Here is a 27,666-nt window from a genome sequence, read left to right on the forward strand (position 1 = left end):
TAAGTTAATTTAAAACTTTTACTATATACCAACCCGCGTTTTCCACATTTCCCGCTTCTGGACATGGTTGCAAAAATAAATGTTGCCATGTCTAAAATAAAATTAAATTAAATGTAATCATTTAAATTATTAACTTCAATATCAAAACAATTTGGTTTATAAGTTAACATAAATGAAATACAGTTCTGTGTATGATTATATTAATTGTATGAAATATTATCACGATATTATGAATAATGATAAAAAATGTTCATGCCTGGCAAATTCGGTATGAAAAAAAACAAAATGGCGTTCGTGTTGTCCGGAGAGGCCAAATTTAATTTATCTATAAATGGGATTAATGGGATACAATCTTAAAATTGTTAACTTATATTTTTTATTCATGTGATTTTGTTCAAATAATTGCCAAAATGTGGCACGAGGCTAGAAAGCAGGAGAAGATGATCCGGGGGATGATTGTGGACTACAGAAGGCGGGCAGAGCGTAGAAAAGATTTCTACGAGAAGATTGTATGTTTGATTATCTTTAATTTTAATGCCAAGCTGTTTAGACTCTAATATGTACTGTTTTTCCTCAATTCTTTGTTTCAATTGCTTCTTATAGTTGTATAGGTGTGTATTTCAATGACAATAAAATACAAGTTAGTCTCAATAAGGAGTGCCAAGAGAACGCTTAAGCACCTGTTTTTATGCGTACTTGCGCCTAATGGTTGGTACTTGTTACAGAAAGCTGAACCAACACAATTTCTACAACTACATGGCAGGCCATGTAAAATACATTTGGACCCTGCTATAGCTGCAGCAGGAGAGGGACCCGCAATAATGTAAGAATTACTTCTTTTTGTATTCTAATATTAAACTCCATTACCAGTGATGAGCGCTAAGAGTGCTAAACTTTGCCATGTCTACTTGGAGGACTTTGTTTACAACCAGGAACATATCCTTCTAGTCAAGTACTGGAAATATGAGATTCCAATAATTAAAAATATTTTAATATTAATATTTCAGGATGCCCTGGCAAGGAGACACAAGTAACATGATTGATAGATTTGATGTGAGAGCACATTTAGATTATATCCCAGAAGTGAAAAATCCGTATGTTGCCCCTGAAGACTTAAGCCAAGAAGAGAGGCAATGTAACTATGAAAGCTACAGAATTCTGGCGCAGAATGCATTTCTTGGAATAAGTAAGTATTATCACAAATTATTTTTGTCTTTAACTTCCTAGGAATATCAAACAAATAAATGTCTTTGCTTTAAAAAACAATACATAAATAGGAAAATGTTTTCCTAAGCATGGTGGAGAGGGGTATGAGCTTTGTTTACTTTTGCTGACAAGGGGGACTGGGGGTTAATAAAATAATTGTAATAAATTTAATTGGCTTACATGATACTTGAACAGCCCCTAACTCGTAACTAACCATACTTTGTATAAGGTCTTCCAATTCACCTTGGCCTATTGTGTGGGTGCTCCAAGTGTGTTTGATTATAAAAAATTTTTTTGCTTTATTTTAGGTGAAGAAAAATTCCTTCAACAATTAGCAATTGAGGAACAATTTGGTGTAACTATTGAAGAGAAGGAGATGCAAAAAGAGAGGTTAAACGAAAAGAAAGGGACGGGTGCTGCTATAGGATACAATTATAATGATCCCGGAGCACAACCTTCTTGCTCCAACCCTACTGGTAGATTCAACTTTACTATACATATAAAACTCAATCTGCCGTGACGCTTGCAGACAAGGACATCATATAACCTAGTTTTGTTGGCAATTTTGATGCCTTTAGTGTTCACTTACAGGCCCAGACGTTAAAAAAACAGAACAGGAGGATTCAGACGATGACTCGGATCTGGAAATCATTGATGTGGATCTGAGTATTGATGTCAACAAGATGGAGGCTTCACAGGTGAGTTAATGCCACACCATTTTACATAGTAGGCCTGTCGAAATTGTACACCTGAAAAGCATGCAGATGCCTCATCATCACAGAAAAATAAGCAGCATGATACTTGAGGATTGTGTTTTGTGACTCAAACTCCTATACTTACGTGACATTGTATGACTCAACCTCATATCACAGATCGAATCTGCATACTAAAGAGACCAATCTAATGTGGCATCAATTTTGATAACACAGATAGTGGACTGACATAGTTGAGTTTAGAAAACACTTGCATAAGCTATGCTACAATTATCGCTGCCAACATAGTCTACAATTTGGTGCAGCACCCTTGTGCTTTTAGGCTGTAATACAAATATTCTAACAATTTTAATATTAATATCACAAATTAAACACATTTTCTCTGAGTTCAGGCTCATGAGTTGAACAGCGTGGGCCCACTATTCGGCATGGCTGGATGCGATCTGTTCTCTTTCCTCACGGGAGACGCTGACGACGCCGAGCATCAGAAGCAGCTGCTTCGAGAGGAGAAGGAGAAAGCAATGTTCTCGGGAAGGAAGAGTCGGAAGGAGAGGAGAGCCCATCGGTGAGTTACCATCTTATATTTAATTAAGTCTACTAACTGCCCACTGGTGGTACTTTTTCTTTTCTTTTTTTTTCTTTTTTCTTTTTATAGGACATTCTTACACAGACTGTACTGTTGCTATTGAAAGCTTTTCACTCGTGTATAACCTGTACTAGGTACCAGTAGCTATCCAAGAGTGAAAACCAAATGCAATTTGAATAGTATGATAAACAGATTTATCATTTGTCATACTCAGACCTAATAATTAAATTCAATAAATAGATGTTAAGTCTAAATATAATTAATTAAACATGATTGTGCCTATAGAATAAGATAAATGTACCTATTTAATACAAATGTTAGCATGTAAGGTTTAACTGTTAATGCTAATGTTGAATTGAATAAATAAATAAACAAAATTGAAGTCCAAAAGTACACCTATACATCTTCTTGAGACATTTAACAGCACTGGCCGGTTGAAATATATAGCTACTATGATTTTCTGATAGTAATGTTCAACACTGGAATGCACTGTTGACATAAAACTCCATCGTGAGTTTATTCAAGCCAGTGCACAACAATGGATCAGTAAACTACATAGTTAACCGCACGATAGTTATAGTGCGATAGACGTGTATCATAATAGGGCCACGGAATATCTCAAACAATTACAAGGTGCTTACAGTCACCTGCAATAACGTGTTACTCTTCGAAGGCGGCAATAACTTCTGAGTCATCTGACACGTGTTGTGCTAAATAAGATTTCTAGAACCATATTTATTTATTTATTTATTTAATCAAAAAGTAACACAGCATTACAGTTTACACCAAGGCACTGTGAAACTACAAAATACAAAACAAGACTTACAAAAAAAAAAAAATACAAAAGACATACAAAAAATAAACAAATTAAACATTAGATTTGGGCGACGACGTAACAGCGTGGCTCCGTTGCGTCGTCTGACTCGGCAGGTTGCCCCGGAACCGCCGAAATACCACACCCTTCGGCCAGAAGTCTGCGCTCGCGATGGTGTCCTGCAGCGTGCGCGGCACGCGCACAACAAATGAAGTGAAGCAACATATGAGCGTGTCACCTTAAATCAATGCGTGTCACATATTTTGCTTTTCCTTCGAACATGTTTTTGCAGGTGACTGTACCATTGCGTTCGTCGTGTATAAGAATATCCGATTATTAGATTGTAATTGTCCTTTTCCCTAGATTGTGTTCGCATGCGTTCAACGCTGCGATGATGCCATAAAACAACTGCGCGTTTACATTTACAACAAATTATTCTAGTGTTTTATTGATAATATATTTATATTGTTATCAGTGACAAAAAGCTCCAGCATCGCGTAGTAAGCCCGCCGGCGTACGCAGCTCCTCGCACCAACTCGGAAACGGCGCGCTCAGTCAGTCGCTCGGCCAGCCGTAGCCCCGAGCCCGCTCCGCAGATCGAGTTCATCACCTCTTTCGGGCAGGACGACGATGAGGTCAAACCACGTGAGTCAAACACGACTGACACACACACAAGCATTGTCATACTGCTTTCACTATAAAACATTGGTAGTTAGCTTCAGAGTACAACTGTACGTAATACATCAGTAGGTATCTCGTGAACGGCACACTTAGGGCCAGTTGCATCAACCAATTAACAGACACATCATCATCAGGCAGCAGACATCTATGGAATTTCCCATACAATTTTTTTTAACTAATGCTTTAACGGTGACAGACGGTTTGATGCAACCGGCCCTTAATCAGCCGCTCAGCTAGGCGCATTGCCTAGTCAGCCGCATTGCAGTAGCTCTGCATTGCCTAGTCAACCTACCAAATTCTACATGACCTGAAACTAAAGTAGACTTGAGAAAACTAGCTCTGAACCTAGACCAGTTTTCCTTCTTATGCCTTTCATTACTCCGTTTATCTGGTCCATAATCCTACATATATTTATGTGGTGGTACAGTCACCGGTATAAAGAAGTGATGATTTCTGTACCTTTTAATTGTTTGGCAATTTCGTATGACATTTCAAACAAGACGTTAATATGATAAGGTACAATAATCATCATTTCTTTATGCCGGTGACTATAGGACAGCAAACCAAAATTTACAAACAGGTTCAACATAGATTTCAGACAGCAAGCTCTAAAAAATATTTCAAATTGGATCTTAGTAATTACTTTGGATAATTATTGCTGGCTGGCTGCTAATTATGGCTGGCTGTATAATTATTTCGGAAACGACTGGAATTGTATTTTTTGTTACAGCACCTCCAATTAAACCTCTGTATGCTGATAAATTGAAAAAAAACCTGAAACCGGAAGTACTCTATTCCGACGTTGCAAGAAAACCGCCAGCAAGGTTAGTCAATCAAAAGACAACTGATTTTACAAGTAGATTTAGGGCCAGTTGCATCAACCGCATTTGACAGACACATCATCGTCAATTCGTCACACAGCAGACGTCTATGGAACTATGGAACTGCCCATACAATAAAATTTAACAAATGCTTTAACAGTGACATACAGTTTGATGCAACCGGCCCTTAGCATACTTTCACACTTGTTATGTTTGAGCCATACCTCACTCACCCTTGAGTTGTGATTGTGTGTTCTGCTATTCTTGTGTATCTTAACAATTTCACTATACTTGCTATTATTCAGGATAGTGTTCTAGTGTAGAATATTGAATAAATAATTGTGAATAAAGAGCCAATCTCACGTACACTTTCGAACAAGATCTCATATTTATAATATCCAACCTTACCTAAGATATTTTAAAAATTATAACCTTAAATTTGTTTCAGGTCACCGCCTCAATACAATGATTACCAAGGTCCGCGTCCGTTCATGGGCCCGCACCGCCCCCGCTCTCGCTCACGTTCTCGCTCTCGCTCCTACTCCCGCTCCGTATCTCGCTCTCGCTCGAAGTCAAGGTCACGGTCGCGCTCCCGCTACTCGTCGTCGAGGTCTCGCTCCTACAGCCCCCAGCGGAGGTCGCGGTCGGCCTCGAGGCCGCGCCAGTACAGAAACAGACGATCTAGAAGCCCGCCCAAGTTTGTATTACTATTTTACTCATAGGATTTGTGACGCGATCTTTAAGTACTGTATGGGTTTCGGTATTAATATATTTCAAATTTGTTCTTCTGACACCTATTGAAACAGATGCCGCAATAGCCGATCGGACGGCTGCACCTATGTCGGCGTGCCGTGCCTTTTTAGCGCTTCTCGAGTACACGAGCCTTTTTCTATAGACTTCTCGATTCTGCTACGATAAAATTGGGAAGAGGATAACATATTAGACAGTTTACAAAGGGAAATAGAGATGTGAAATTATTGAATTTACTCTAGTAGTATACCTATATTTCGAAATTTGAGATATTTTTCCATTAAATGTCAATTTTAATGATATAACAAGATTAACAAGTATGACTAATTTGAGATTTATGTGAAACTTTTGTATTTTCCACAGTTACGGTAAACGTAATCGCTCCAGGTCCATATCTTATGAAAGGTAAGCTAGTTATATTTATTATATTTAATGGATAGTGTTCTATTGTTGCGTACGTATTGCCTTATTGCAGACTTCTAGGTAAGTTCGACCAGGTATGTAAAACAAAAACAGACAGAATAAATTCCATTCATATATGGATCCCTCGCGAGAACTAAACTCGTGTTAGCAGTTAGCACTCTAACAGATTTGGGTAGTTAGTGTTACGACAATAAAGCTGTTTTACTGATAATGATGATATTTGAGTCTTTATTCTGAGAAATTGAAAAGGTAAACTATGCTGATTGGCGTTCGTCAATGGTGTTCATAAGATTGAATATCTGAGGGGGACGGTAGTTTCGCTATTAAGACAGGGTAACAGAGGGCCACACTCTGTCTACCTGGGGCCCATTTCTCGAAGCTACAAGTTACAATATACAAGCGGTTGTCAATGTCTAATATGACAGGTTGGAAAGAGACTTCCGCTTGTAACTTGTAACTTTCAATTTTGAGAAATGGGCCCCTGTTATCTCGAAATACAGCCTCAACTCTCAGCTCAATATAACTATTATAGTGATTCGTATAGCATTATAAATTGTGTCGCTTAACTTCAAACTTGGGTTAATCCATTCTGCTATAAAATTGATTATCAGATCATATTATATTTTTTATATAACCTTAAAGCAGAATGGATTCACAATTTAAATTTTTATGTCGTTTTGTGTTTCAGCAATGACAAGGGCGCAACAAAGGCGGCGATGCCGCGGTACTACGGGCGCCGCAAGGAGGACAAGTCGTCTAGTGAACTATCGCTAGACTCCGACTCAAGTGACACGCCCGATGACGGGAAACGCACGTGAGTACACACACTGTGCACTGTGGCCTATGTCTTATGATCAGGGCTCAAGATTCATGAATGACAAGGTGCTACAGTACCACGGGCGCCGCAAAGAGGACAAGTCGTCTAGTGAACTATCGCTAGACTCAGACTCCAGTGACACGCCCGATGGCGGGAAACGCACCATACTAAACCTTATTACCTTGTGACAGAATCTATCACTGACAACAGGTGACTGTGTGTGGTCCAGTCCGCTGCAGAGAACAGTAGACCCCGTTGCATACAAATTTGTATGCAGGGGGTTTACTTTTCTCTGCAGCTGACTGTACTAAGGGCGCAGCTTGGAGTTCAAGTCCTCTAAGGAACTCGCTAGATTCCGACTCTTTTGACACACCCGATGACGAGAAATGCACGTGAGTAGTAAACCTTATTGTTAGTTATAAGGTCCAGTAATAGGTAAGTATTCTTTTGCGGTACTACGGGCTATGCAAAGGGAAAAGTTGGACAGGTGGAATACCACCCTAATATTTTTTTCTTTTTGTTTTAGCTAAGATCTTATTACAGCATCGGTAAAATTAATACATGTTATAAAATATAACTCGAAAATAAAATAGAACGAATTAAAATATCAAATCTATTAATTCATTGCTTCTTGAGATCGGTATCGTAAAATACGTAACTATGCGTTTGTTTCTAGTAATTCAATTTTCTTCACACAGAGATGCGTTTTGTTTTGTCTGAAGGAAAGTATTTTGCCACTACCAAAGAGGATCGATTATTATAGAGAGTTACTGTCGAAGTAAAATGTGTAATCACAGTGCCATCTCTTGACACAGGCTTAAAACTTTTGAACCTCAGTTTTGACAATTTGGCTCATATTCTTAGCTTGATATGTGTTAAAATGTCAAATATTAATATTAGCGCCATCTAGCCGAGCGTCCCCCAAAGGTGTAATGCCGTCTAGGCCACCGGACCTTTTTCTGTATGGTACTGAGGTACGTTTTTTTCTTAGACTTTATATGTCTATACGGAGTTACATCGTCACTACTTTGAAAAAATCTCGTATCTTACACTGCTCCTCAAAGTTAAAATGCAGTAAGTCTATATGCATTTCATACATACTTACTACAATTTTCTTTTCATTAACAGAAGAAGATACAAGTTTTTTTCAAAGTAGTGACGATATGTCTTTGCCACTACCGTTGTACCGATTAAAGGGTTAAAAGTATTCTCAAGCGAGATTCTTACCATTATACCGTAATTACCATTTCCCCTTCATTTCTCCTTTCAGGTCGGCGGTTAAATCCAACACAAACCAGAATCAGTTACGATTAACTGGATCCAGCTCCAAAGTCAGTAAGAATCATTTTGCTTTTGAATTTGTACGCTTTCACATTAGATCAGTTGACTTACAGACTAGTAGTAACCCGACAATCTTTTGTTGCTTAGTTTTTTAGAACTTACGAAACAAATTACAATTAGGCTGAGCCTTTAGCCGGATACACACTACGCGCTCGCAATTGTATGATATAGTCAGGCCACGATACTTTGGCAACGATTTTGATAGCCCAGCCTCTGCAAGGGTTAAGTAAACATCATCTTTTGGTCGAAGTTTGACTTTTAAAGTAACATTTACACCAGCTAGCTGTCAATATTGTTGCCAACATATTTTGGACTAACACTATAATCTATCCAAAAAGTTGCTCGCGCCGCCTTGAAGCCAGAGACATGCAATTACTGCGGTACCGGTAGGCGATAAATGTTCCCAATATGAGCGATTTCGCTTGAGACATCTTGCGACATAACGCGCCTTAGGACACACTGACGATGTTGGCAAACATGTCGAGCGAAGTTTGGCAACGTCGCACCACTTCGCCTGACTGACTTTGGCGGTACGTGGCAAAATTGCCGCCTAGTGTATCCCTGGCTTTATATACTCGAACCGTCAAGGCTTAAATCACCATTCTTATAAGACACTATTGTAGATGTGGTTTTATTAAGTCTAAGTCTTGATAGCTGAAGACCTAAAGGTTTGGCCTAACTCGAATTATACAAAATTATGCACAAACTGGAACTACATTCACCGAAATATTTTACCATTAACCATTGAAAACTGACTGAAATCTTTTTAATACGAGTTGTTTTCATAATGTGGATGACAAATTAACTGGTTGATGTTATATTTGGATCCTATCTAATTTCTAAAGTCTGCACTGTAAGAAGAAAGGTATCATATTTGTTGCTTTCTTTGTTTTTAAATGCCAAGTGAAGCTTCCCTGCTCAGCGGAATCTGCAACTACAACTATGAGTTGCGTTCTCACGCACGAGTCCATAAATAAAGTCCCGCGTGAGAATTCAACTCATCCTGTCAGGTCTTCACTATGTGACTCGGCATATAACATAATGCAGCCGCTGGTCATTCAAACTATCCTATTTTGGTGATTAGTGCTTGACAGGTTAAGAACTAATAATCCCTTAATTTCGAGTTCTAAAACATATTATATGTATAGCATAATGATTTATGAGATCGAGTTTATTACTGTAATTTCTGATTCTTATAGACACTTAACCTTAAAGTGACCATTCCTTTCAGTTGTAAAACCCAAAACATGTAATTATAGTTTGTTCCAAAAGTGTTGACATCTGTGCTGTACAGTCCATGTATTCGATATTGATACGGACGGTGCCAAAGATATGGCGTCAGACTAAGCCTACGCAAGGGTTAAGTAAATGTCATACTTCTACAGTCAGACGTTTATAACAGGACATTTTTGCGAAAAGAGATTCAAAACCTTTTTTCCGAAATAGGTAAATTTAATGTTTTTCTTACTCAGAATCACGAGCCCTTTCGATCCTACTAGGTAAAAACACTTCGTTACCATTTTTCAAATATTTTGTACAGCGGTTACAAAGTGGAAAGTATGCAAAATAATAGAACATTTTGGGACCATTTTTTCTTCTCTCGTGTTTTGTCGTAGATCGAAAGGGCTCGTGATTCTGAGTAGGAAAAACATAAAGTTTACCTACCTTAGAAAAGATATTTTAGGTGATTGTTCTCGCGAAAATGCCCAACAACATTTGTTCCGACGGGGATGTCAAAATTGCTACGTACGACTTGATGACTACCCGCGACTTTAGTACCCATACAAGGCATACAGAGTAATGTGATCGTACACTTTTGACACTTTCGATATAGAATACCTTGACTGACCCCTAGTATAGTTACAGCCGTAATAAGTCATATATTACTACTAGAGCCGGGCTCAGAATAGAGCTTGGTTCTCCGTCCCTTACCATCTATTAACATTTGTTATTTTACAGGGCTCGTCGCGACAAACAAATTCCCTCAAGGAAAAGCTCAAAAAGAAGATGCAGGCTCAGTTATCAAGGCAACGTGAGTTTTATATGTTTTGAATATTGAAACTATTTTTCTTTTTATTGAGGTATTTATAAGAAAAATATTGTTCCAGGGAATAAATTGATTTAAAGCTTAGTTTTGTTAGTGTTTTCCAATATCGTTACTTATTTTTGTGTTTTATAACTAACAAGAGTGTTGTTGTGTCTAGTCTCATTTTAAACTAGGTAGGTGTGCATCACACTATAGTAAATTTTGTGGAGAAACTAAGTACCCACCCTAATGTTGCCATGTTGCAAAAAATTGCTCCTGTTAAATGTTAAGTTAAAAGAGGTGACGATGAACCTTATGGCACAGGTCAATCCGCAAGAGCTGGTCAAATGGAAGTAATAAGTAAACCAGAAAAATGGTGGCGGTTGGCAGTTATGACTGTATATCGACAAATGTCACTCATACAATCAAAGTTCTCTCATTCCCTTTGTGCATGCTTTTATGAAACCACCTATACGTAAATAAGATTTCCCGAGTTTCTTTAAAAATAACAAAATAAATTGAAATTTTACACTAGACTGGGATACAAGAAAGTTTCAAATTCAACTTTGCAAAAATGGGTCTTACGAGATTAGAGTCCTGGATTAAGAAAACTTGTAATAAAATCTCTTTGATAATGTAATATTTTGTTATAGTGCGAGCAGACAAGCGGGCTGAGGCGGAGCGCCTCGAGCGGGAATCCCGACGGCAGGCTCGGCGCGACGAGGAGATGCGCGAACTCGCCATCAAGCTGCGACGCAAGTCTGTCTCCTTTACTTACACTATTTATATACTTGCTCCCTGTGGTGAGGTGATAAAATAATGCCTGCTGACGGAAGAATCCAGGAAATATGTCTTTTCTATGTTATTGGTTATCCACCCTGGCTTTGAACCTTACCAAATTACATACCTAAACCTTCCTCTAAAACCACAGAATATATAATAGTACAAGTACAGAAGGCTCACTCCTTTGATGTTCACAAAACGCCGCCATTCTAAATTCTTACCTACATTAACAAACGGGCCGCACGCGTGCAAACGACATTGAATTCTATTGCGCCGCGCGAAGGTCGTCGCCAGTGAATGGGCCGCGAACTCGCGGCCGCCGGCATGTACCTGTAGCGCGGTGAAAGTATCGCGGAGTGAGCCGCCCCTGCTAAAACAGATAACAGAAAACCGCATGACTATACGTCCGGTAAAAGCGCGACAGAGGGTTATGTTTTATATAGAAATGAATAATGTAATATAATAGTAAGACGTGTACACTTAACTAATGAGATTTTTTAAAATATTTTAGTGCTTTTTCAAGCTTTAACGTTATGTAGATTATAGTTAAACGACTTATGGAGAGTTACAATATTTTTGTGGTGTTCTGTACCAAGAAGGTGCTTATGCAATGAGCATTAAGTGAAGTCGTATTTGTAACATTATATATTTTTTAAATTGTTATTTATTTGTGTGTTCACAGGCAGCGTGAAATGCGGCATCAGCAGAACAGAAGGTCTAGCGATGACGATTCGGATGCAAGTCACAGTGGATCGTCTAGGTATGATTTTTTTAAATATCTAAATACAGTTATACTGAAATTTTGACACGTTTCGTACAAGTAAAGAGTCTCGGATACGTCGCGTTCCGCGTATCTTACTCGTGTAATATGAATGATAATTGAATTTTTTGAGGTTCACAACGATCTCCCGTTTGCAGAGATTCGCCAACGCGAGAAAAGAAGAAGGACGAGGGCAGCCGCTCGAGAAGCCCCTCGCCGACGCCGAAGAAGATTCCGGTCTGGGAGACCAACAGGGACGCGCCCCGCGTGCCGCCGCCCGAGCACAGGCACCGCCACGACCACCCCCCCGACACCTTCCACCGCCCGCCCCCGCCCTACCCGCCGCCCCGCCCGCCCCGCAGCTACGACCACCGCCACGACAACACGTACGACCACCAGCAGACCAGGTGGGACCAGAACTACGCGGGCGCGCGGAGGCGGCCCTACGGGTACCGGGGCGGGTACCGCGGGCACGGCCCGCGCGAGCACGAGCACGAGTACGAGCCCCCCGACTGGCGCACGCGCCCGCCGCCGCCCCCGCTGCCTGTCGACGACGACGGCGACGGCGACGCTTCCGGCGGGTACAGGAACAAAGTCAAGTTGGTCGATTATTAGACTCCCGAGGTTGTACATTCGATGCCAAATTAGATGATTATAAAGTCGTTCGAATTCATATCTCTAGGGTTTTATAAATGTGTCGTTCCCGTGTCAGCTCCTTTTCCGTTAAATTCCGATGAGGCTTTTCAAAAAGTTAGCGGGCCGCACGCGTGTCCCGGCGTTTCCGTTGTCTCTATCTCTTTCGTAAATGCGTATGTGACGAAGATAAAACATTTGACGACCCTTTCTTGTCATTTTAAAACATATATGATATAAAAGACTGATGTCTACCGACACGTTTGCAAAACTATATTTACGAAAATTATAACTTACAAATTCATAAAAAAACAATAAATTTAAATTTGAAATGATTCATACGACAGTAATAAAAGTCGCAATACACCTTATCCAATCAGAAAACCGAAACCATATTGCCTTTTTTGGACAAAAAACTACTTACATTAAATCTTTTAAAAAATTTCAAAGTTTAATAGCACTTATCACAAGTAAAAAATGTAAAATTATCATTTAGTTATTGTGATTAACGAAAGAAACTATTTCTTGTTAATATGTATAAAACTTACGTGATTCGTATCCCCATCTTCATATGTAAATATTTCAAACACCATTTTTATTTAGTACCTAATATTATAAGCAGCTTTTATTATATATTGTCAGTCTTAAATAAATACACTAGTTCATTTATAACAACTTGTTTTTTTTTCTAGTTGGTATACCTAACTATTTATATTACAATACATTTTCTCTTCATATGTTAAGCCACAATAAATAATAATTGAATGACCTATCGTAGTAACTGATTTAATTTTTGGGACACAAAATTATTCTTAGATGTGGTTATCCACTCTTGTAATTTTGCTATCTGTTTTCGAAGAATCAAGAGAACCTTTAACCGTTGTGGTGAAAACATTTTTGTACCGTGCACATTGTTATACTGACGATCAGCCGTACTATAAAATCCCATAATTCGCATCGCGTGCGTTATATTAAGTTCCAAATTAATCAGTCGCTAAGCGTATCGACGTCTACTTCCTCGTTGTCGTCGGGTGCTTCTGGGTCCCGGCCCGGAGCGCCCGCGCGGCCCTCTTTCGTATGCCGCCACTTCATGCGACGGTTTTGGAACCATACTTTCACCTGTTGACAAAAAATATTAATTAAAGCTGACTAAATGGACTAAGAGCCCAGAGTCGTCAGACCTTCCTCATTTTCTCAAGGATGAAAGTTTGGGATAATGTAGTTCTTACCGACGTTTAATTTTTGCATATTACCTAGTTCGGCCCGTCGGCCATTTTTTGCTATGAGGTTTTTTTTAAACACAAACTGTCCTTAAATTCTCACGGCATATTTTTCTACATGTAATAGAAAAGACTAAGGATTTGATAATAATATATAACGTCATTCCGTGCTTTTTCGATTAGTCTTGATAAGGATGGAAGACTTGGATTGTCCGCAGAGCTTTGCCACAAGCGGACTTAAGGACGCAACCTCGAAAACGATAAAATTTAGGTTAGTAGGTAGATATTTTTCTATACCTAAGTATTACCTGCGCGTCCGTAAGCCCCAACGTAGCCGCCAGCTGCCGTCGATCAGGCTTGGTGATGTATTTCTGTATCTGGAACCGGCGCTCCAGCCCCTTCCTCTGTAGGTTGCTGAAGACCGCGCGCGACCACGACCGCTTCCTCTTGCCTGTCGACGTGACGTCACAGCGCGGCGCTGACTGCTGAGGCGGTGATGACGTCAGCGGGAGCCGGTATACTGTGAAATACAATGGTAAGTTTATGAGCCATAAAAAAGAGCAGCATCAAAATAACATTTATATTAGAAGCAGTTAGCATTTTGGATCTCTAAACAAAACTAGTTGTGTGTTTATCCATAGAAAAAAAACTTTGATATTTCTGACCGCGAACTTTTCATTTTAATATTAAAAATAAGGTATAGCGGGACAATTGTAACAAATCAATTTTTTCCATTATTACCTACACCATGTTGAGTTTTACATGTAGCCACTGAACACGGCTACCATATATAACCGGTTGACACTATTTCATAATGCAAACATTGTAAAACATGGAAAAAATGGACCAGTTACATTTGCCCCGCTGTGCCTTACGTATATTTGTCAGATACTTTAAAAATAGGTACATTTGTCAGATACTTTTGGTGCGTTGTTATAAGCTATTATTGATGCTGACTGTACAGAAACCCCACATTCAGTAACCTGCAATAAAATGTTTCTCTTCGAAAAATATGTGACACAACTTCATAATTATCAGATATAGACTAAGAGTCCAGAGCCGCAAGACCTTCCTAATTTTCTCAAGGATGAATAGTTATTTGTTATACAAGGGGGCAAAGTTGTATTTTAACGCCGAGTGTGGAATTGAAAAACGAGCAAGTGAAAGGATTCTATAGTTGAACCACGAGCGAAGCGAGTGGTTCGAGAATAGAATCCTAAACTTGCGAGTTTTTTAACACACGAGAAGTAAAATACATTTGCACCCGGGTGTAACACAAAACTTTTCCCCTCACTATAGCGAGGAAACTACAACGCAAAAAATGCGTTTATCACTGCTTCCAGTAGTTCCACAGGTGGTAAATACTACTACTTACTAGATTCACCTACTTTTATCAATTTTAAAACAGTTAATTTGACTTTATTCAAGGTCAAATTACTTTACCCACTAGTGGTTAAAATGCGTTTTTACCCGCTGGTATTAAAGGACAAAACACGTGTTTCCGAGCTAGTGAGGGGAAAAAAACTTTGGGATAATAATATAGAGTTCGTATGGAACGACGTGTAAGAGGCTACAGTGCGAAAATGCTAAAATGGAAAGGAGCTCCCCTTTCTATTTGGGAATTTTAGTTAAATATACTCGTGTTACTGCTTAAATGTATATTAAAAAAATTGTGCTTTAAGGACAACTCAGGTAAAATATATTGCGAAAAAAATCTTTTTCTACTCCCGTACTGGTTATTCTTGAGTTACAAGTTCGTGCAGAGAACTTTAAAGCCCTACATAAAAGATGACAGGACAAGTCTATCTAGTCTATACCCTGAAAACATTTATATTTAGTAGCAGTAGCACGATATATAGCATTAGCCATTAGCCAGTTTGCATATAATTGTTTTTCACGCCCTCTATCGTTAATTTTCCTAAACATATCCTATGTATATCGGATTTACTATTTAAGTGCGTTTTCACATTATCCGATCCGACATCGGTCGTTGGATCGATATCCTATACATCACAGGCGCCATCTTGAATTTTTTCTATCGAAATCCTTCCGACATCCGATATCGGATCGGATAATGTGAAAACGGTCTAAAGGCTCACTCGAGCACTCAACACTTCAAAAACTGACGAGAAATTACATTTTATTCACAAGAGTGTGCAAAGTATTTTCATACAAATTTTAAGTTGATGGCTAATAAAGCTAGCCGGTAGGATTAACGTTTAAATTATGATTTTGAATCAGAAATTTTGAATATATTAAATAAATAAATAAATATTATAGGACGTTCTTACAAAGATTGACCGAGTCTCACGGTACGCTCAAGAAGGCTTGTGTATATTGATGGATATGATTTAGTTTCATGTTTTAAAATCAGTAGGTACTTACTTATTTTATTTTCCTCGTGTTGGTGTGGTGAAATATTTTGTGTTTTTCTCGGTGGCAAGATTTGAGGCGTGCCGTGCCTTTAAATCCTCGTTACGCTCAAGATTCTATACATTTTGAACATCTTTCGATTGTTCGGGTGGGTATCAATATCAGCGGGCCGATTTTTGAGTCTCACGCGTTCGAATTCAGAAAATTGTCACTGAAAATAATAAGCAATAAGTCACCGTTTTCAACCGGTATTTTAGTGACAAAATCCCGTATGCGAGATTCAAAAATCGCCCTCCGAACGTGTAAAACAACAAATTGTCCCCATAATTAATACAAATGTAAACAAATAACTATTATTTTTTCCCCTCACTAGCTCAGAAACACGTGTTTTGTCCTTCAATACCAGCGGGTAAAAACGCATTTTATCCACTAGTGGGTAAAGTAATTTGACCTTGAATAAAGTCAAATTAACTGCTTTAAAATTGATAAAAGTAGGTGAATCTAGTAATAAAGATGATTTACCACCTGTGGAACTTACTGGAAGCAGTGATAAACGCATTTTTTGCGTTGTAGTTTCCTCCCTATAGTGAGGGGAAAAGTTTTGTGTTACACTCGGGTGCAAATGTATTTTTCCCCTCACTAGCTCGGAAAGACGTGTTTTGTCCTTTAATACCAGCGAGTAAAAACGCATTTTATCCACTAGTGGGTAAAGTAATTTGACCTTGAATAAAGTCAAATTAACTGCTTTAAAATTGATAAAAGGAGGTGAATCTAGTAATAAAGATGATTTACCACCTGTGGAACTACTGGAAGCAGTGATAAACGCATTTTTTGCGTTGTAGTTTCCTCGCTGTAGTGAGGGGAAAAGTTTTGTGTTACACTCGGGTGCAAATGTATTTTACTTCTCGTGTGTTAAAAAACTCGCAAGTTCAAGATTCTATTCTCGAACCACTCGCTTCGCTCGTGGTTCAACTATAGAATCCTTTCACTTGCTCGTTTTTTAATTCCACACTCGGCGTTAAAATACAACTTTGCCCCCTTGTATAACAAATAACTATTACTTCTCGTGTGTTAAAAAACTCGCAAGTTCAGGATTCTATTCTCGAACCACTCGCTTCGCTCGTGGTTTAACTATAGAATCCTCTTACTTGCTCGTTTTTCAATTCCACACTCGGCGTTAAAATACAACTTTGCCCCCTTGTATAACAAATAACTATTATCAACCGCCGCCCAAATCTCAAGAAAGAGGGTTTTCAATTCGTCTGTCATTTTTTTTGATGTTGTCAAAACCTAGTTCTTATGATGGGATCCTGGAGAAATCGAGAGAACTCAAATCTTAAAGGCTATATGCCTATGTACATAGATTTTATAAGAACAGCATGAATTTATGTTCAGAACTGTGACATTTGATGCAGTGGAACTGCTGATAATGATCAGAACGGAAGTCCTCAAATCTGAACTGCACACTTACAGTGACTTTGGTACTTTTACAAGAACAGCATGTACCTCTATTTACGTTCAGAACAGTGACATTTGGTGCAGTGGAACTGCTGATGATGATCAGAACGAAACGACTCCTCAAATCTGAACGGTACACTTATAGTGACCTTGGTATTTTTATAAGAACAGCATGCATTTACGTTCAGAACAGTGACATTTGGTGCAGTGGAACTGCTGATGATGATCAGAACGGAACTCCTCAAATCTGAAAGGCACATAGTGAGTTTGGTATTTTTTATAATAACAGCATGCATTTACGTTCAGAACAGTGACATTTGGTGCAGTGGAACTGGTGAGGATGACCAGAACGGAACTGCGAAATATTCCAATATTGAACCGCGAGCGTAGCAAGTGAAGTCAGAATAGGTATAGAATATTTATTAAGGGTTTCAAATTCTCGTAGGGTAAACAAACTTTGCCTCCATAAACACAAGCATTATCAGCACTACACCAACACGAGGAAAATATTAACCCTTAAATGCATGAATTTTTCTTTTAACGAGATATTTAATATATGTGATAGACAATGGTTTTCTGATTCTGGGAAAAATAATAAAAAAAAAATTAAGATCGATTTTTATACTAAATCAGTGTTAAAAGTTAAATAGGCCAAATCTTATTTATATAAATATATCGTAATTGGTAAGTTTTATTCAAAAAAAATACTACTATTAAAAAGGTACACTATTTGTTCCCTTTATGATAAAATGTTTAAACAAAAACTAATTACTAACTCCGAAAAATCAGAGCCTAAATCACATACTAAAAATCGCCATCGTCCTGTTTTTTCACACTTTTCCGCCATTTCATCTTAATCCTTAAATAATAAATCAAAATATTATTTAATTTATTTAATTGTATATTAAATAATAATAAATAATGAATAATAATTAAGCAATAAATGTGATTTTGGATAGCTACATATCGAGTCACGGGCCATCAAATATATGATATGATGCATATAATTATGTTACATCACCATGCATTTAAGGGTTAACTGTAAAAAATCAAGCTAAATCAAATCCATCAATGTATGATTCAAAATAATCTTTCAAACGTCGATTACCTACTTATACCTATCAAGTTAAAATTTGTAAGCGTGGCCCGACACGCTCTTGGCCGGTTTTAAATCTACCGCCACTCGTATCGAACCTCCTCTTTTCCGCAGGTGTATCGTAATTTACTATTGTGGTTTTGTAAGCATTCCTAAGGTGTAAGTAGGTATAATAATTTTTACTATTTTCCCACCTTTCACATTTATTATCCTGTAGTAGGTACCTAAGACTAACTTTACAAAGCTCAATTTATTGAGCATGCCATACCTGTCGTAGGCCTCAAAGCGGGATGTAAATGCGTGTAGGCCAATGACAGCGGCAGCTGCAGGACCGGAGGTTCATCCCTGCAGCACCGGTACAGCGCGGCGACGCAACCCGCACACGGGGGCTCCGACGGCGCATGCGCCTCCGGCCTAGTCACTTCCTTATCCTTGCTCAAAATACTCTCCACACTGAACTTCAACTTATTCGAACTAGAAACATCACTGAGCGACGTCATCGCGCACTCCTAACCGCCACTAAGGCATCTGAAAAACTGACCAACGAACCGAGATTCGACTCAAGCGCAGGGTGTGGGCGTGGCTTATCCTTCGGGCGCTCTGATTGGTCAATAGCGACTGGGCGGTGCGCGAACGCACCGTTATCGAGTGAGCTTTTGAGTGATGTTTTAAACACACTGCAGTTGTTTACAATAAAGATCCGTTTAATGATTTTTATATTAGTTTGCAAGATGAATTAAAATTTATTACCCACATGCTTGCGTCAGTCATCTGTTTCTAGGTAGGTAGGTATATAAGTGGGAAATGAAATTGCCTATTTAAGAGCAATTTTTATGTACCTACTTAGTGCGTTTTCACATTATCCGATCTGATATCGGATGTCGGACCGATATACCATATATTACAGTCGCCATCTTGGATCGTTTCCATTGACATCCTTCCGACATCCGATATCGGATCGGATAATGTGAAAACGGACTTACGATAACTATACCTAATAGGTACCTACGACGATTGTAACATGATTGTAACTACGGACTGTGTTTCCATGACAACCCATACGATTTGACAGTTCGCGCACTTGTAATACAAGGCTTGTACCTTTCGAGAAACGGGCCCCAGGGGGGCGATTTTTGAATCTCGCATACGGGAATTTGTCACTAAAATACCGGTTGAAAACAGTGACTTGCTCATTATTTTCAGTGACAATTTTCTGAATTCGAAGTATTCGAACGCGTGAGACTCAAAAATCGGCCCGCTGATGTGTCTTTTTGATCATGTAGCCCGTGACGTTGTACCTACGGGTTAATTTTTATGTTGGTTAACATGTAGAATAACTCAAAAAGAAAATATAACACAAAAAGTCAAAAAAATTGGCACGTTGATTCCTAGCAGATCAGAATCAGGGGGCCGATTTTTGAGTCTCACTGTCACTAAAATACCGGTTGGAAACGGTGAATTGCCTACTATTTTCAGTGACAATTTTCTGAATTCGAACGCCGTGAGATTCAAAAATCGGCCCCCAGATAGAACGCATGCATCGTTAATTCGTTACAAAACACACATGAAGGATGAATATGTAATAAATTGTTATTTAAATAAAGTTGAGAATTTGGCAATATTATACCTACTTTATTGTAAAACTGACTTACTTTATTGTAAAACACAAAAATATTTTTTTTTACGAAAAACAATTCATTTAATTTAATTTCTTCTTGAATAAAGTACCTAAGTAGTAGGTATATCCGCAATTCGGACATTTCCGAATAAAAAGACTATGGAGATACTATGGAGATTAGAAATATATCTATCTCTAGTCTCCCTGAAAAAGACGTTTAAACTGTCAGTTGAGGTTGGTTATTTTCAAATAATTTCTGTGAAAATATCTGCCTTTTGTGTTTTACTGCGATAATTAAACTTTGCTATACGGATTACCTACCTTAAAATTAAGTGTCAGTAAATAAGTGATGAAGTCGGATTACACTTCTCAAGGTATATTTTTCCTTCTAATATCTTCTCACTGCTGAAGTGAAATCTATGTGCGACAAGAGACCAAAATTATTTACATTTCATGACCTTTGCCCCGCAGTATGATCAAGATTCTAAATTAGATTTACTTACTATAGAATCTTTCGCTTCCTCGGGACTTCGGGACTCAAATCATTGCAAATATCGACTTTATACCTACAAGGAGTATTTTGTTTCAGTGTGGGTACGTACTTACATACCTAAGCTATGTCTATGTATGGCCTATACTCTTAAAATGTGTGAATATTTAATCTTAAATAGGTACTATCATAACTACACTGATGATGCCTACAAATATTTATTTTTTCAAAATGTGTGTGATATGATATTAAAATAAAGAAACATGTCATTAGGCAACTTGACTGTACTTAAAATAAAATATTTTATACCATGCACATAATAAAGAGTCAGATAATTATAAGAAATACAGAAACAAAGTTATTTTTAACTCCAATTTATATTTTATAAATCAGATAGAAATATATAAAGTAAATCAGTTGACCGTGACATCACTCAATTCGATTTCATATTAATTCCATAGTAGCATAGCAATACGTCCAAAATCGTTTGACAGTTCTTAAAACGAAGCTGGTTTGACTAGGAGGAAAGTAGCCTTTTGTTCTTATAAAAAATAAAAACACGCAAAAATATTTGGGGAAAATATGATTTTGGCCTCTTCCAAACTGCGACACAGCGCCATCTAGTGTTAATAAGCCTTAAAGGCCTATAGTTTTCAGGGGTAGGTACGCTTTTTTGTATGGGCTTTGTCAGTCCCATATTAAATCGACGTCGTTGGTATTCCCCAGTACCCAGTAGGTATCTTCCGCAACACTTCCCTGATAACTTCAGATATCAAAATTTTAATTCAATCAATCTTCACAAGCCCATCTCATAGACAAACTAAACTGACCGAAATAACATCGCTTTTAAGCTCTAAAATCGATTACGGATGAGTTTATTTTGACTGTCAGCAAGCACCTGCGGTGTATCGGCCTCACCCGATATAGATCGAATCATTACGATACTGTTTACTTAATACCGACCACCTACTTGTAGGTAAGTATAAGATACTTACCGACATACACTATGTGTGAAGAATTTTAAGTCGAATCGAGTTTTCGCTATCCTTTGTTTTTAACCCTTCGTCTGTGTTTCATAAGGATCCTAACATAAGTAACGTTGGACTTTAAAATAATACATCAAAGTTAATTGTTTTATGACAATTTTTTGACAGACACAGGCGAAGGGTTATCCCCCCGACGCAAAAACGACGGGTTGTTATTTCCTAGGCACCCCTGTATTCATCTATTGATGGAGGGCAAAAATACCTTAGTTCACTCGGTACCGTTCACTGGTGCCGTAGCCGAATGGCATTTCTGCGACGCGAAACAAAAACAAACCGCCGCGAAAGGTAGTCTGGCTCTGTCGCGCCAATTCGCATGAGCGATAGAGATAGATATCTACGAGCGTTTCGTTTCGTGAGCGTTCGTGCCATTTGGCTACGTAGGTACCCTGGACGGAAATATCTGTGAACCTGCTTTAAACAGACTTTGGTGTTGGTGGCTATGATCCATTTCTGGTTGTTGGGAATGCTGAGCCACATCATGCATAGTAAGTACCTAAGTATGTCAGTGGTCAAGTCCGTTGTAACAAAACTCTTAACGCTCTGTATCTTCGGTTCTTCAAGAAGCAGGTATTTAGGGATTTTAGGGTTCTCAAAGATCGGCACTCGGCAGCGCATAAGTGGCTCCCCTGATGTTGCTTATTTCGATGGGCGAAGATGACTGCTTCCCATCAGGCGGCTCGTCTGCTCGTTTGCTGCCTATATCTATCATAAAAAAAATATATAGGTACTTATCTCTGTCTTTCATATTGACGAGACAAATCCAGTTGCAGACAAATCGTTTAACACGAATCGTCTAGAAGACCACGGTTTGGCCAATCTTTCGAGACACTAGGTACTTATCGTTGTCGACAGAAATTTGCACACTTACCTAATCGAAATTCGAATGTCTGCCTGTATTAGAAGCTCGCAATTATAACTAGAAATATTTATTTTCTGGTAGTCTTTACCTACTAATATTTCCGAGAGTCTTACTATAAGGTATATTATTATTTTTCTCTGAATATTGGTTTGCTAGTTAAGAGGATACGATACCGAAGCACGAATTCAAATTTGAGATTTTTAGGTCTTTATCGCCGTCGCGCTGACGGGGGCGGCACCCACGTCCGCCGTCGGCGCAAGTACTTACTCGCGCTCAAGCGCTCTCTATATTTGTCTAGTTTCGGACTTCATGCATAATGTTTTGGACTCCGTGAAGATATTAAGTGTACTGATTTGACTAAAATGCAAATTTGTAATGTTTTAAGGAATGGTAGAAACAATTCCTTATCTTATACATAATGTGATTATCTTAAAAGATGATTTCTTTTAAGATAGTCACATTGTTAGCGAAATAAAGTTATTCGGTATGTAAAAAGCTAAAACCTTTTCGATTTCAAAGAGAAGCCATATTAAGTATAGGAGTAGGTACGTACAATCAACCAATTAAGGCTGCTTTCAAAAAAAACGTCAAAAGAATGTAAAATTGATAGTTTTAGTCGGTGAAATACTACACTTTCCGTTATCCAATAGATTTATTTAATTCAAGTTCCAGTTAGAGCATCTTATTATCTTGATTTTTATAAGACTGGATTTTTGAAAACTAACTCACTAAATTAATTATGAATTTTTCTCTAATGCACGTTTAGAAAAACGCACGTATAGAGCTGAATCAGTCGATCTTATTTGTAAAATTTGGACAATTTTGAATATTAAAACGGGTAAATTTATAATTCGTATATCCTGTACCACAATCATTTCAGACTAGATTTTTATTTTAACTTTTTGAAAAAGAGTAAACTAGCCTAAGGCGAATTCAATTTTTTTCAGAAATTACCTAAAATTAAGTGACAATTTCTTTGAAAATCTACATCACATCGAAGTAATTTTTGTACTAAATTAATCTGCAACGTTTACTTAAATTGCTGTTATGCCTTAGTGATTATAAATTGCTACTATTGATTTTTGCCATTTTTTTGAAAACGAGCCTTCACCGGTACAATTATTACCACTTTTGGACATTTTCTCATATTTTGTTAGACCAAGTAGAAAAAGTCCTATAATGTGATATATATTTATAAACTACTCGCAAAGCCCTTTAATTTGATACCACACACGGTATGATCGAGCGCTCGGTTGCGATTTAACTATTTTTAACACGAAAGCCCTCTTAATCTGAATCCTAGGTCATAGGCCAATCTAGACCCTTTCACAGTAAAAGTAAAACTGACTTCTGTAGCAAATAAAGGACGGTGTCAATACGACAGGGTTCTAGAGTGGCCTAGGATTCTACATAATTGGTTGACAGTATCTACCTACCAAAAATGTATGTGAATCTTATTCTTTTTTTTTGCACATGTTTGACAGAAGTGACAGCGTAGGAAAATTTAACTAGGTAACAATTTGGTACCTATTATACTTACCAGACACCGGATTATGTTCCAAGGTAATTAGAACTTTTTAGCAGAATTCTAACAAAAAATCTGCCAAACAAAATCTTATTGCATATGAAGCATAAGGACCTTTATGGAAAGCTACATATGCATCTTATATTTCTAATTTTCTAGGGTTGTGTATACATAGCATTAGAAATACAAGGCTTAGCACAGAACAAGACCAACCATAAAAATGCTTAACTAATTTGCCAGCTAAATTTAAACCTAGGTATCGGTACTTAAACGTATAGATACTTTTGATATTTTTATTATTTAAAACTTATTTATACTTACATATCAGCATTTCTGTTACCATAGAATTAAAACGTATATAACACTCATTTCATCTACCAACTAAGGGCATCTGTAATCTACATACAAATAAGGCCCGGTTAAAAGTCTCGAAATGTTATGTACATTTTATAATTAGATAAGTGTAAATGGGTCAAAAAATTGGGTCCATGTGCAATTGTGCATTAAGTAGGTGCACTTTTCCCAAATTGCTGCATGTATGAAATAAGGCCCATCAGTAACTTAACAAAAAATAAGGTATTTCTTACATACCGAATTAAGCGTAATTGTGTCGTTTAACTTCAAACCTGGATAAATCCATTCTGCTACAAGGTTAATATATATTTTTTATATATTCAATCTTAAAGCAGAATGGATTTAAGTACCCAAGTTTGAAACTAAGCGACACAATTGATAGTATGTATCTAGGAGATATTTTCTTTACAAAATCGTATTATTCAAGAGCACAGAACTTAATTTAGATAGAAGAAACAAATTCATACATTTGTATAGGGGCCGAGTGTGTCAAATTTTGTACTGAAGTTGATTCTTGCCTGTAATTTTAAATATGTCTCATCAGGCTCTTGATTGTTCATAATTTTTGTGTTGTTGCAATTGAATATCACGTAACGAGGCATTTTTTATGTTTTGGTTGACTTCAACTTACAAAAATTGACGCCCGAAAGCTGCAAGCTGCGAGTAAAGACGGACAACTCAGTGGATTTCACTGAGTTCATTTGACACGCTAAGTAGATACGTTTGCTTGATCTATGGTATATATGACATCTGTGTTCAAGAGCGCTATGATAAACGCACGGCGAAATGAAGTAAAATTGACAATATTTACCGATGAGATTGTGCTCTGTGTGTAATGGTAAACATTAATAATATGAAAAGTAATTGTTTCAGTCAGAGCATCTTCACTCGTCAATTTCGTCTTACTCTTTAGTTGTGAAACATGGGTGACAAAGGACGGTCGCCGGAAGGAAAAGAATAAAAATATATGGATACCTATATATATTATAATATTTATCCCGTAGGACAGCAGGTTACTTCAAAGTACTTTAATTAACTACTTACCTAATTTTTAAGTTGTCTTCGGTTCCCGTCGTCGTTCGTCGTTCGTCGAATCCCGGTAAGGGTATTTATTTGTATGATGAGCACAGATATTTGTTCCTGAGTCATGGATGTTTTCTATGTATATAAGTATGTATTTATCTATTTAAGTACGGTTTTGTATTTATCTATGGGATATGGGTTAAATTGTGGCGTAGGCGAGAGGCTGGCAACCTGTCACTGCAATGTCACAGTTTCGTTTTCTTTCAACCCCTTATTTGCCAAGAGTGGCACTGAAGCTTTAGTAGTTTCATGTGTTCTGCCTACCCCTTTATGGGATACAGGCGTGATTGTATGTATGTATGTTATCTATTTAAGTATGTATTATTTATTTATTTATTAGTAAAAACATGTCTACATGACATTACAGTAAAACCAATGCGTCACGAAACTTAGATAACAAAAAAGAAAAAAAAACAGTAAGTAAGAACATGAAAAAAAAAACAAACAATAAAGTTTAAAACTAAACAATTTATTTGGGCGATGACGTAACAGCGTGGCTCCGTTGCGTCGTTTGCCCCGGTGTAGGATTCGGCAAGTTGCCCCGGAATCGCCGAAAAACCACATCTTTCGGCCAGAAGTCTGCGCTCGCGATGGTGTCCTGCGCTATATCGTCGCCTAGCACCCATAGTACAAGCTTTGCTTAGTTTGGGGCTAAGTTGATCTGTGTAAGGTGTCCCCAATATTTATTTAATAATTTAATTACTTACCATAATGTAATAAAATGTGCATTTTTTCGTGGTTACCAACATGCATACCAACCATAAAAATGCTTAACTAATTTGCCAGCTAAATTTAAACCTAGGCTATTTAAACGTATAGATACTTTATATACTTTTATTATTTAGATCTTATTTATACTTTTCGGCAAAGCATTTTTGTTACCGCAAAATTAAAACGTTGGTAATACTCATTTCATCTACCTACTAAGGGCATATGTAATGTCAATGCAAACAAGGCCCGGCTATTAAGTTTCGAAATGTTATGTACATTTTATAACTTGATAAGTGTAAATGGTTCAAAAATTTCGTGCAGTAAGTAAAAAAGTAAAAAGTAAGTATTATTAAACAGAAAAACTATGGGTCTTATTTGATGCAGGTATGAAATAAGGCCCATGCCGCCCATGTGTCCACATTTTCACAACCTTCGATACCCAAGAAGTAGCGCTGCGGAAATAGAGATGGATCGGATATAATCTTCAAAGATGAGCTATCAACAGCGCCAGTATTTGAGTGGTGGCCTCAGAGTGGAAGGCGACCCCGCAAACGCCCAGTACTTATGATACACAATACACATAAACACAATACATTATAATATTTATTGCCCCGTAGGACAGCAGGCTACCCCACACTACTTTAATTAAGTACCTAATTTTGTCCCTTTAAACTTAATATGAAATAAAGTCTGCCTATCTTGACCACATTGACCTTAACGCACTGTTTGTTAAGACTTGAACCCCTCTAATTTAGAGTACCATATCCTAAATGCATAGTCCTGAATAAATGTGTTTTAGACGACAGACCGTAGTATAAATACTTATCACAAAAATTGATGATTGAATTCATGAACAAAATGTTTACACAAAGTTATAAAACTTAAGAAGCGAGCGATGGGCCTTATTTAAAGAAGTAACTATTTAGGGCATTTTTTGATTCTATGTCTGCGAAGAAAATATACAAAACGGCATGATTGATAAAACTTAGAAGAAATATAAGCACTGGGCCTTATTAAGGGCAGGTACTGGTACCAACCTGAACAAACTATGTATTACCAAAGAGAATATAGTCTTCTAGAGCGCTACGGTCTAAGTCAATTGTGTAACGGACTACGTGAATTGCTTGGCTGTCGCTAGATGACTCTAGCAGTTCTTTTTCATGGAGTTACGTCCTTTTGCCTCAAATCATTTTGAGTTTCTGCTGCTTTGACAGTTTCGGAATTGACAAGCATTCATTAAGTTGCGATAGCTTTATAGCCAACTAATTATTGTTAAAATGTCACATCAGATGGCGCTGGACTTGGGTTGTCTGGGGTTGTCGACAGATTTCATAGATTAAATAAGTTTTGTTCAATTTGACACAGTGACAATAATTGTCATTCTGGTTTTCAACTTGACATAAATTGTAAAAATGCCGTGTACATGTGCATAAGTGAACTGCAAAAATCTATCCGGAGATATTTCAGTGTTCCGAATGT

At 37.7% G+C, this 27,666-nt stretch overlaps 2 protein-coding genes across 3 annotated transcripts; one reads left to right on the forward strand and one right to left on the reverse strand.

Annotated features, from left to right (window-relative positions):
* The first annotated feature begins 311 nt into the window (after window positions 1-311).
* Window positions 312-12,648, forward strand: LOC125235286 (CLK4-associating serine/arginine rich protein). 2 transcript variants are annotated; one of them, XM_048141796.1, is made up of 16 exons: window positions 312-509; window positions 726-823; window positions 1,008-1,186; window positions 1,515-1,682; window positions 1,798-1,904; window positions 2,312-2,484; window positions 3,795-3,964; window positions 4,731-4,824; window positions 5,270-5,518; window positions 5,935-5,976; window positions 6,683-6,808; window positions 8,082-8,142; window positions 10,112-10,184; window positions 10,832-10,933; window positions 11,644-11,721; window positions 11,880-12,648. In XM_048141796.1, exons 1-16 carry the CDS (start codon window positions 411-413, stop codon window positions 12,371-12,373), a joined length of 2,313 nt encoding a protein of 770 aa, XP_047997753.1. In that variant the 5' UTR covers window positions 312-410; the 3' UTR covers window positions 12,374-12,648. The 2 variants fall into 2 exon arrangements, with proteins under 2 accessions (XP_047997753.1, XP_047997754.1); XM_048141797.1 differs by having other exon boundaries at window positions 313-509; window positions 10,832-10,937.
* Window positions 12,649-12,777: 129 nt separating this feature from the next.
* Window positions 12,778-19,009, reverse strand: LOC125235287 (H2.0-like homeobox protein). Its single transcript, XM_048141798.1, has 3 exons — window positions 18,770-19,009; window positions 13,883-14,094; window positions 12,778-13,473 (listed from the first exon to the last, which is right to left on the reverse strand). Exons 1-3 carry the CDS (start codon window positions 18,999-19,001, stop codon window positions 13,342-13,344), a joined length of 576 nt encoding a protein of 191 aa, XP_047997755.1. The 5' UTR covers window positions 19,002-19,009; the 3' UTR covers window positions 12,778-13,341.
* Window positions 19,010-27,666: the final 8,657 nt, after the last annotated feature.

The sequence above is a fragment of the Leguminivora glycinivorella genome, chromosome 17 (assembly GCF_023078275.1).
Source record: "Leguminivora glycinivorella isolate SPB_JAAS2020 chromosome 17, LegGlyc_1.1, whole genome shotgun sequence".
NCBI classification, from domain to species: Eukaryota; Metazoa; Arthropoda; class Insecta; order Lepidoptera; family Tortricidae; genus Leguminivora; species Leguminivora glycinivorella.